The sequence below is a fragment of the Anabrus simplex genome, chromosome 1 (assembly GCF_040414725.1).
Source record: "Anabrus simplex isolate iqAnaSimp1 chromosome 1, ASM4041472v1, whole genome shotgun sequence".
NCBI classification, from domain to species: Eukaryota; Metazoa; Arthropoda; class Insecta; order Orthoptera; family Tettigoniidae; genus Anabrus; species Anabrus simplex.
Genome location: NC_090265.1, coordinates 462,349,386 through 462,361,484, shown reverse-complemented (window position 1 = coordinate 462,361,484; position 12,099 = coordinate 462,349,386). Strand labels below are relative to the sequence as shown.

The 12,099-nt window shown below is 40.9% G+C and overlaps 1 protein-coding gene across 1 annotated transcript in view; it reads right to left on the bottom strand.

Annotated features, from left to right (window-relative positions):
- Positions 1-12,099, bottom strand: part of Src64B (Tyrosine-protein kinase Src64B) — a 367,972-nt gene that overhangs the window by 20,007 nt on the left and 335,866 nt on the right. The window contains exons 8-9 of the mRNA XM_068225019.1: positions 10,323-10,582; positions 10,071-10,224 (exon numbers count right to left, since the gene is read on the bottom strand). Of these exons, the coding sequence (XP_068081120.1) occupies positions 10,071-10,224; positions 10,323-10,582 (414 nt within the window). The remainder of the gene's footprint in view (positions 1-10,070; positions 10,225-10,322; positions 10,583-12,099) is intronic.

Here is a 12,099-nt window from a genome sequence, read left to right as displayed (position 1 = left end):
TTGCGATCTCCGGGTGGGGACAACATGAGAGGGGACAATCATCAGAAAGATGGATACTGACATTCTGTGAGTCGGAGCAAGGAATGTTAGGAGCTTGAATCATTATGGTAGGTTAAAGAGAAATATATAGACTAAATGTAGTTTGTGTAAGTGAAGTACATTGGCGGAAAGAGCAAGATTTTTGGCCACGTTACTACAGAATTAATACAAAGCAAACTGGAAAAAATGCAGGGGTTGGTTTAATAATGAATAAGAAAATAGGGCAGCAAGTAAACTACTACAACCAGCATAGTGAAAATATTATTGTTGTCAAGACAGACACCAAGCCAATGCCCACCACAATGGTACAGGTTTATATTTCTTACTAGTTCAGCGGATAATGAAGAAATCAAAATAATATATGAAGAGATGGAAGATTTAATACAATATGTAAAGGGTGAAAATTATTTAATTTACGATGAAAGACTGGAATGCAGTGGTAGACCAAGGAAGAGAAGGTAATGCAGTAGGATAATTCGGACTGACACAAAGAAATGAAAGAAGAAGTCAGCTGGTTGAATTCTTCACGAATCGTAATTTAGTCCTCACTAATACTTGGTTCAAACACCACAAACAATGGCTGTATACATGGACGAGACCTGGAGACATTCGAAGGTATCAAATAGACTTCATTATGATTACGCAGAGATTCAGAAACCAGGTGTTGGATTGCAAGACTTTCCAAGGAGTATACGTGGACTCTGACCACAACTTGTTGGTTATGAAATGCCATCTGAAGTTAAAGAAATTTAAAAAAGGAAAAAGTGCAAGATGGGATTTATACAAGTTGCAAGTGTGAGGGATTGTTTCAAGGAACAAGTTTCACAAGGACTAAATGAAAAGAATAATGAAAACACAATAGAGGAAGAATGGGCAGTCATGAAGAATGAAGTCAGTAGGGCTGCTAAAGACAAGTTAGGAAGAAAGGAAAGATCAACTAAGAATCAATGGATAACTCAGGAAATACCAGACCCGACTGACGAATGATGAAAGTACAAACAAAAACAAAAAAAACAAAAAAAAAAAATCAGGAGGGGTAGAAAAGAATACAGGCAATTAAAGAATTAAGTAGATAGAAGGTGCAGGACAGCTAAGGAAGAATGGCTGAAAGAGAAGTGCAAGGATCTTGAAGGTTGTACGGTCTTAGGAAAGGTAGATGCTGCACACAAGGAAAATCAAGAAAGCCTTTGGAGAAAGAAAATCTAGGTGTATGAATATTAAGAGCTCGGATGGAAAACCACTTCTAGGGTAAGAAGCCAAGGCAGAAAGATGGCAGGAACATATCCAACAGAAGTATCTAGATAAAGAAGTAGATGATATGGTTCTGGAATAAGAAGAGGCTGTTGATGCTGATGAAGAGAGGAAATCAAAACTCTTAGATTTGACTACATTATTGTTATTTTATCTGCGTCTGCAGAAGATCTGGATAATTGCTAAATGGTATGTACAGTCTTGGGGAAGGAGTACGTATGTCCAATCCTTATCCTGTTTCTCAAAGGGGTCAGGTATGAAGCGAGATCCATCTTCTTAGCAAGTTTTTGTGACTGGATACCCTTCCTGATGTCAAACTCACCAAGAAGGTGAAGCCCGGTGCCAGCACATGGCTTACTCCTGTCGAAATGCATGAAGGGGTCTGCTCAAGACTTAACGTCCCCATCCAACGAATGAATCGCCATTAACAGCGTCATATGCCCTCAATCCATGAGAGCACTGTGGAGAGGCACGCATTCTAGTGATTAGAAATTATATACCACCACCTCCCTTACCCTGCCGGCCAACGTTCTCATAGTGAAACCTTTTTTAACCAATAGGATTCGAACTAGCTAACCATGGTGTCAGACCACCTAGACTTCAATGCCTTAACAATCATGGCCACCACGCGGGCTTATTGGGGAAGGAGTACAAGATGAAAATAAATAAGTCTAAAACAAAAGTAATGGAGTGTAGTCAAACTCAAGTGATGCAGGAAATATTATGTTAGGAAATGAAGTTTTAAAGGAAGTAGATGAATACTGTTACTTGGGAAGTGAAATAAGTAATGGTGGCAGAAGTATGGAGGACATACAATGTAGACTAGCACAAGCAAGGATGGTCTTTCTTATGACAAGAAAATATGCTCACTTTGACTTTTGTCTGGAATGTTGCATTGCATGGAAGTAAAACATGGATGATAACTAGCTCAAAAAGAAAGAGAAAATAATTTTTGAAATATTGTGTTACAGAATGCTGAAGGTGAGATTGATAGATCAAATCATGAATAAAGAGATACTGAACCGAATTGGTGAGAGGAGATTGATTTGGCTAAATTTTATGAGAAGAAGTAATAGAATAACAGGACACTTCTTAAGACACCCAGGACTTGTTCAGTTGATTTTTGGGGAATTGTAGGTGGTAAGAATGGTAGGGATAGACCAAGGCATGAATACAACAAACAGGTTAGATCATATGTTGGATTTAGTAGTTTTGTAGAAATGAAAAGATTAGCACAGGATGTTTTCACAGACAGACAGCTGCAAGGCCTTTTTATGATATGGAAATATTCTTAGTTAAACAAAATGATCACTTCTATAATGTAGGTAGAGAAAAACTGCAAATTTTGTTGGTAGAGATAAGGAGTGATGTAGGGCTCAGAGACCCCTTCTCATCAGATGTGGACTGCACCATGAATCAGCCCTTAGTCAGTTTCTATTTGTTGTCACCCAAGACATCCAAGGTGAAGCACCGGCCAGCCTTCTCTTCACAGACGATATCCTCTTGACCACCAACCCATGCCAGAATATCCAGCTAGAGTTCAAAAGATGGGTGAAGGTAATTGAGAAACAGGGCTGAAGGTAAACTGTAGCAAGATAGAATATATGGAGTGTGTTCAGCAAGAGCCAGGATTTATTGGCATCAAACTTTTTGAGCTTAGGAAGACAACTAGCTTCAAGTACCATGGTGTCACACTGACATACGATGGTGGCTGTGAAGAGGAGGTATGACACAGAATAAGTTCCACTTGGGTTGAAGTGGGGTAACATATTGGGAAACTTGAAGGACAAGAAGATAGTGATGGGTCGTTCATGAACGAACTGACTCTTTTGAACGACTCATTGGAGAGAGCTAGCTCAGAGCTCTCTCATTGAGAGTCGACTCTTGTAAGAGCTAGCTCCCTCCTTGCTCCCTGAGAGCTACCACGAGCCGACTCTTATCAACTGCGACTCCAAGAAAGAGCTAGCTCGTCACATCGACTCTCGTTCATTTCTAGCCAATACCATGCCTCAGATAATCACGTGACATACAGAAGCTGCTTTCTTTTTTATAGCCTGCCCATTCTAGCCTCTTCCCGCATTCAGCCAGTGCTCTGAGTGCAGTGGATGTGGTCTGTCTGCTAGGTACGTTTTTGTGTCATAGTTCTGGCAACTTGCAACCTAACGAAACAATGAAATGAAATAAACAACATGTTATTGAGCAATACTTACCTGTTCACTTCCTGTATGCACTCATAATCTATGAAGGATGTAGGGCCTAGTATAGATCCAGTAGGTTAGGAGCAAATAAACGACACAAAGTTCGGGTTAACTAACCTCAACTAAGCACGAACAAACAGTCACTATCCAGAATACTGAATATACCACTCGGCAAGTAGAAACGGCGTAGTTTTAATCTGTCTGAAATAATTAAGAAATACTCTGACAAACCCTCACCTGTTTCTTAAATGCAGTCGTAGTTATGAATTAACATATTGCCAAAATCTTTTGGTTTGACGGTACAGTGGATAAAATAATATAGGCTACCGTAGTTTTAAATCGAATTAAGGCAAATAGAAAATAACACTAGTTTTGGCTTTAAAATATAGGCTAAATAACCCATACCAAAGTGTATACCGCAGTACATTTTCAAATAATTATTTATTAATGTGTAAGGAGTCCGAATCCTTAGCTGGATGGTCAGCATTGAGGCCTTCGCTGAAGAGGGTCCCGGATTCAATTCTCGGCCAAGTCGGGAATTTAATTCTTCTGGCTCGGGAACTGGGTGTTTGTGTTTGTCCCAACACTTTCCTCTTCATATTCAGACAACACACCACAATACCAACCACCATAGAAACACGCAATATTGATTACATCCCTCCGCATGAGGTTAGCGTCAGGAAGGACATCCGGCTGTAAAACAAGGTCAGCCGGGCTGAGTGACTCAAACGGTTGAGGCGCTGGCCTACTGACACCAACTTGGCAGGTTCGATCCTGTCTCAGTCCAGTGGTATTTGAAAGTGCTCAAATACGTCAGCCTCGTGTCGGTAGATTTACTGTCACGTAAAGGAACCCCTGCAAGGCTAAATTCTGGCACCTCGGCGTCTCCAAAAACTGTAAATGTATTTGGTGGGACGTAAAGCCAATAACATTATTATTATCTATATATACACTGACTGACAGAGCAAATGCAACACCAAGAAGGAGTGGTTCGAAAGGGATGAAAGTTGGGGGAAAAACAGAGACGGCACGGACGAATAATTGATGTTTATTTCAAACCGATATGCAGGTTACACAATGCGCACGGCATCGACTCAGTAGGATGTAGGACCACCGCGAGCGGCGATGCACGCAGAAACACGTCGAGGTACAGAGTCAATAAGAGTGCGGATGGTGTCCTGAGGGATGGTTTTCCATTCTCTGTCAACCATTTGCCACAGTTGGTCGTCCGTACGAGGCTGGGGCAGAGTTTGCAAACGGCGTCCAATGAGATCCCACACGTGTTCGATTGGTGAGAGATCCGGAGAGTACGCTGGCAACGGAAGCATCTGTACACCTCGTAGAGCCTGTTGGGAGATGCGAGCAGTGTGTGGGCGGGCATTATCCTGCTGAAACAGAGCATTGGGCAGCCCCTGAAGGTACGGGAGTGCCACCGGCCGCAGCACATGCTGCACGTAGCGGTGGACATTTAACGTGCCTTGAATACGCACTAGAGGTGACGTGGAGTCATACGCAATAGCGCCCCAAACCATGATGCCGCGTTGTCTAGCGGTAGGGCGCTCCACAGTTACTGCCGGATTTGACCTTTCTCCACGCCGACGCCACACTCGTCTGCGGTGACGATCACTGACAGAACAGAAGCGTGACTCATCGGAGAACACGACGTTCCGCCATTCCCTCATCCAAGTCGCTCTAGCCCGGCACCATGCCAGGCGTGCACGTCTATGCTGTGGAGTCAATGTAGTCTTCTGAGCGGACGCCGGGAGTGCAGGCCTCCTTCAACCAATCGACGGGAAATTGTGCTGGTCGATATTGGAACAGCCAGGGTGTCTTGCACATGCTGAAGAATGGCGGTTGACGTGGCGTGCGGGGCTGCCACCGCTTGGCGGCGGATGCGCCGATCCTCGCGTGCTGACGTCACTCGGGCTGCGCCTGGACCCCTCGCACGTGCCACATGTCCCTGCGCCAACCATCTTCGCCACAGGCGCTGCACCGTGGACACATCCCTATGCGTATCGGCTGCGATTTGACGAAGCGACCAACCTGCCCTCCTCAGCCCGATCACCATACCCCTCATAAAGTCGTCTGTCTGCTGGAAATGCCTCCGTTGACGGCGGCCTGGCATTCTTAGCTATACACGTGTCCTGTGGCACACGACAACACGTTCTACAATGACTGTCGGCTGAGAAATCACGGTACGAAGTGGGCCATTCGCCAACGCCGTGTCCCATTTATCGTTCGCTACGTGCGCAGCACAGTGGCGCATTTCACATCATGAGCATACCTCAGTGACGTCAGTCTACCCTGCAATTGGCATAAAGTTCTGACCACTCCTTCTTGGTGTTGCATTTGCTCTGTCAGTCAGTGTATAAAGTAAGAGTTTTGTCTGTACATTGCTCAGAATTTGAAAAGAATGGTATTTCTGTATCGGTCATGTCCACAGTAACAAGGAAATGCACTTTTTACTTTTCCGTAATTTCTGTCTGTCTGTCTGTCTATCTATCTGTCTGTCTGTCTGTATGTATGTACATGCATCACTAGAAAACGGCTAAAGAGAACTTAATGAAAATCGGTATGCAAAGTCGGGGAATAAGTCGCTACAATCTAAGCCTTAAATAATTTTATTTACGCTGACAGAAATGGTAGTTTAGGGGAAGGCCTAAAATTTAATTTTCAAATATTTATGTTATTAGTGGTCGTATCGTAATGAAAATTGGTATTCAAAGCCGAGGAATGACTTGCTGCAATCTAGACTATAAATAATTTTATTCACGCTGAGTGAAATGGTAGTTTAGGGGAAGGTCAAAAAATTTAATTCTTGAATATTTACGTTATGAGTGGTCCTATCTCAATGAAAATTGGCATGCGTAATCGGAGAATGAGCCATTATAATCTAGGTTATGAATCATTCTATTAATACTGAGTGAAATGGTAGTTTAGGGGAAGGCCTAAAATGTAATTCTCAGATATTTAAATTATTAGTGGTCGTATCGATAAATACTACATAACCAAAGTTATATAGAATAAAATTTCCGACCATTTATGTCTTATACACTGTGATAAAACAGATATTCATGAAATTGTAATTTTGTTGCTAAGTCCATATCAACGCCGAGCCACGAGAAAATGGATTAACAGAATTTAAAATCGTTATATAGAGTTGGGAAATGAGAAACAACAGTCTAAGCTATAAACAAATTTATTCATCCTGGATGGAATTGCAGTTTAGGGGAAGGCGCCTAAAATGCAATTTTAAAATACCTATGTTATTGGTGCTATCGAAAATTATTACATAACAAAAGTTATATTGAATACAATTTCCGATCATTTATGTTTTATTCAGTTTTACCGTACCGACTATGGTAAGAGTGGTATTTCAGAGTTGGAAGAAAACTAAATGTCAAGACCTACAATATCAAAAGCGCATAGCATTGATCAACAAGTGACATTACATTGACCAATGTTTGATGTGATGTTCTTTGTCTCTTATTCTGCCTCTCAACTCCAATAGATGGGATTACTGCTGCGCACCGAGTATAACAGCTTGACTGAATATTAGCGGAAAATAAGAGGGGAGATAGAAAACTTTCTTCTTTAGCATGCCATTCCTCTGGTTCATACACTTTCTGATACAACTGGTACGTAACACACAGGTTCATCATAGTATTCCATCTATGCGATCCCTAATCTGACGCGCTGTTTTGAATGAGCAGCGTGCATACTTAAGGCAGAGACACAGTTAGTAGTAGTAGTAGTAGTAGTAGTAGTAGTAGTAGTAGTAGTAGTAGTAGTAGTAGTAGTATGGCATGGTATCGAATAACAATTTAGGCCTATTCCAAATTATAGCAACACAATTCACTAAATAACTCAAAATTCGACCCTGAAAAGAGCCATTTCTTAATTAAAGCCTCTTCCTCTTTACTTTTATTAAATTCTACAGTCATTTTATTCCAAATTAGCAGTGAAGGGTGGGTTTCTTCTCTTGCTTGGAGGAAAAATTTGTCTCCAAGTCAGATAGATTTTTCTGCCGCCAGTGTAGTGAATTAAGATTTTCCGACTCATCGGGCACTCCTAGGAAAAAGATTAGTAGAAGGGCATAGTTTATGCCGTGGGAGTCTCCACTATTCGACCCCCTCCCTGCCGAAAAAAGACGAAGGGTGTTCACGGATCACGGCTATCTGCAGCTTTGATCATTCCAGCTCTGGAACTTTGGACTGTTAGATCGGCAGTGTAGTCCTGTTCGTTAAAAGTGAGAAAATGTGCGGTTTTTCATTTGATCGAGTATTTTATATTGCTTTTAATCACTACTTTCCTAACGACGTTTTTGTAATGACCTATGTTGACTTCCAGTTAGGAAAACCACAAGGTCAGTCTCTCTGGGAATCCAATCCCGTAGCGAAGCACGGGTACATCGGCTAGTTTATTATTATGAAACAGGGCCAAATCCACATTTGCGGAACAGTTCGCACCTGCGAATCCACAAGTGTGGGAAAAGTGGTCGAAGAAGAAGAAGAAGTAGGTAGTGTAAGGAATCCCAATACATCGAAAATATACGTCTCATACGGTTCAATCGTTCTAGAAAATAAAAAAATAGAAAAGAGTGTGACCATACTGTATGTGAAAAAATGGCAAAATGCTATGCGTACTGTAGTATGTATGTACATTTGTGCTGATAGTAGTTTCCATTATTTTCGTTAAAGATCGCGTTTAATCAGTTATGTTTCCTACGATGCATTAATGCATGAAAGAATCTGTTGTTCCAACGTCGAGAGTCAAGTGAGAAACTTTCTGAAGCTCCAGTCGAAAGAGGATATTCTGGTGACATCTTTTGAGTGAAATGTAAACAATGTGAACAGGAATAGAGATTCCTCTTATGCTTATCTAGACTGCCGGGGTCGAACGGAAGTATTGCCAATATCTTGAACATACGTCCCATCATCTTTTTAAGGAGAATGGAACTTAGGCAAAGTAATATTAGATGTCATCAATCAACACTGTATATTTGTGATACGTTTCTTCGTTACTGTGTATAAAACTTTATCATTGGATTAATTGCGAATGTTGCCAATTTGTTTTATTCCAAGAGTAGCATGCCAAACTGGACATTGTGTTGCCATCTGTTGTGGGAAAGGTAAACTATCTTGCGCCATCTCGCTCCTTCAAATAAAAACGGGAGTCATGATTAATCTAGAAAATGTACAATCACACTATTTTGGGCTTTTATGAATAAATAACTCATGGCTTAGTATATACTATAGTAACTTACATCCCATTACATTTTTAAACAATTATTTATTAACGTGTAAGTATTGCCAATATCATGAACATACGTCTCGTCATGGTGCATTCAGTCTTGAAAAGCATAATTTTAAGAAGAAAGGAACATAGGCAAAGTAATATTAGATGTTATCTATTAATACTGCATATTTGTTAAACATTTCTTCATTATTGTATATAAAGCTTTATCGTTAGATTAATTGCCAATGTTGCCAGGAGTGCATATATTAGTTGTTCATTTGTTTTATTTCAAGAGTAGCTTTCTAAACTGGTCATTGTGCTGCCATCTGTTGTGGGAAATATAAACTATTTGCGCTATGTCGTTCGTTCCTGGAAGTCATACAGAGCAACCAGAAGTCATAAAGAGCCGTCTGCCCTAAACCGGATGAACGAATGAACAAACAAACCTGGAGCGGAGAGCGGCCTCTGACTTCCTCGGCTCGCTCCTACCTTCCCGCTTCCAAGAATCGACTCTTTTGAACGACTCTCAGTAAGGAGCGGGAGCGAATGAGCTAGCTCCCTCAAAAGAGCTAGTTCGACCCATCACTACAAGAAGATGCTGTTAAAGCTAAAAGGATAAGTCTTCAAAGAAGCTGTCTGCCCGTGCACAATATATATGCTGAAGAATGCTGGGCTCTTTGGGTCAAGGAAGAACACATACAAACCTCACACTGCTGAGACAAGTATGCTGTGGAAGTCATTGAGCATCACACTTTTCAATAGACATCCTAATGAAGAAGTCCATTTAACATGCAGAAGTGAGGACTGTCAACAAGGTCCACGAACGAAGTCTGTGTTGGGGAGCTATGTTGAGTGAAGAGAGGATGATCACTTAAGATGAGTATGGCAGATGTCGATGGAGGGCAGGAGGAATAGATGACAACCCAGGCTGACTGTGGAAACTCAAGTCCAGCCTCGTTTAACCTTCCTCGGACTGTTTGCTGCTGTTGGTAAGGATTAGATGCAATAAAGAAGCACGTATGTTGCTGACCCCATAACAGGATAATGAGAGAGAGAAAAAAAAGATACGTAATGTTAAAATGTACAATGGTTAAAAGGTAAAGATGGTCAACCAAGGATACAGGACTTTGGAATATTTATGTCTATATGTCTATTGGATCAGGATCAACAGTCAAAATGAATTGGAAATCTTATAACTTTGGCACCAAAATCCACAAGTGATGACAGTTGCCAGTACAGTACCTACCAAAGTTTATTTTTACTTTGTGTTGATAAAAGTGACTTAATACGTCCATATTATTAACCAGTCAATGACATAAAAATACCCTTTCCTTCCTTCCTTACCTTGTCGAGGGCAATACTCATCGTCTTCAATCACTCGAGCTAAACCAAAATCACATATTTTGGCTATATTATTTTCTCCAATAAGCACATTTCGGGCAGCTAAATCCCTATGAATCAATTGCTTCCCTTCCAAATACTGCATTCCACTAGCCACCTAAAACAAAATGTTACGTATCATACAGTTTATTTACCAGTCATTTTAGAATGATAGGACGTATTTCCAAACAGTACAAGTCACTCCTTGAATCTTACCTGAGCAGCAATGTAAATGAGGTCACCAAACATCAAGCGTCTGCCCATTCCGTGCCGAAGGAATTCAAGAAGACTACCGTGGCACATATATTCTTGAACAATATAAATAGGTTCTTCTTTGGAACATACTGCATAGAGAGCCACCAGACGGTCATGACGAAATTTCTTCATTATTGCAGCTTCTTCTAAGAAAGCAGCTGTTGACATTGTGCCTTGGCGTAAAGTCTTCACAGCAACTTCAATGTTATCTCTCCATTTACCTGGAAATTTTAGAAAGTTATTAATTCAGCTATTCTTTTATTTATCTACCAAATATATAAGTAGCAGTTTACTTGACAACTCCTTCTGGAGGAGAATCTTTTTGATGGTGTCATAAAATTAAAGGTGATTTCAACTGAGCTGATATAATACCCTCAGCTGCAGACAGAGAACTCTTAGAACAGAACAGAATAAATTGGATAATTTTATTGTCATTAAACAACATACAGTTGTGACTGACAAAGTTGATGATACAGTAAAATAATCAAATTTCTTACGTACAGCCGCTCCTAGTATTGTGCAAGTTCCTCGCAGGTTTACTTTTCTCATAAACAACTAAACCTACTGATCCATCAGAAGCAGACAAACAGTCATACAGCTGAGGGAACACCTGATAGATTATTTTTTGCTAGTGGATTAACGTCGCACTAATACACTGAAGGTTTTCAGTGATGTAAGGATGGGAAAGGGCTAGAATTGGGAGGGAAGGAAGGAAGCAGCTGTGTCCTTCATTAAAGTACAGTCTCAGCATTTGCCTGGTGTGAAAATGGGAAAACCATCTCCAAGGCTGCTAACGGTGGGATTTGAACCCACCATCTTCCGAAACTCACAGCTATACAACCCTAACTGGTCAACTCGCTCGGTACACCTGAGTGAATATCTTGTGCGGTATGCTTACCCAGACAAGATATAAGGAGTGAAATTGTTCAGCAAAGTTACTGCTGCAAACTCTTGGGTGATAAGGAATGAAGGCATCTGAGGTTCCGAATGGAGCAACATATTAAGAACTACCATAACAGTAGCACCAGTCCATTTTCTTCCGGGGTGCTCTTCCAGCAGATACCACTGCAGACATGACTGCGGTAAGTAGCAAACCCTTCCTCAGGGGCTGGGAAAGTGTTCTACGGGTGAATTACTGAGGATTAAATCACATAACACCATTCACGAGATGACTGCCACTGCTCTCTGAATGAAGGGTCTACGAGTCCATGAAGATATACATTATCATATTCAATTATCTAGAGGCCAGCTCCATCTGTGGTAGTGTGTTGGCCTCCGGCTCCCAAGATAACCAATTCAAACCCAAAAGAGGTAGTCAGATTTTTGAAGGGCAGAATAATAGTTCATTCAACACCCCAAACCAACAAAATTAATTAAAACTTAGCCATGGATGCCCAACAGAGATTTGGTTTACTCTGCCATCTAGTAGACCCAGAGTGAAACGGAACACTGAAGCTGATGAACAAGCAGCCAGATGGTGTCAATGCTTGCACACGGTAGCTGAGGCCATATGATGATCCATCATCATCCAGAGGTCTAGACTAGAAAGTAATGGTTATTCATCAATCCATCAAGCATTCAAACTAATTTATACATATACAAGTTGAAAATCGATGGGATTAAACTGAATATTTAGAGAGATCATTTTTAATTTTCTTTTTCATGGTACTATTACCCAAAACAAATCAAAATATTGTGAAAATGAGCATATTAACTATATGATAAACCTTGTACTATG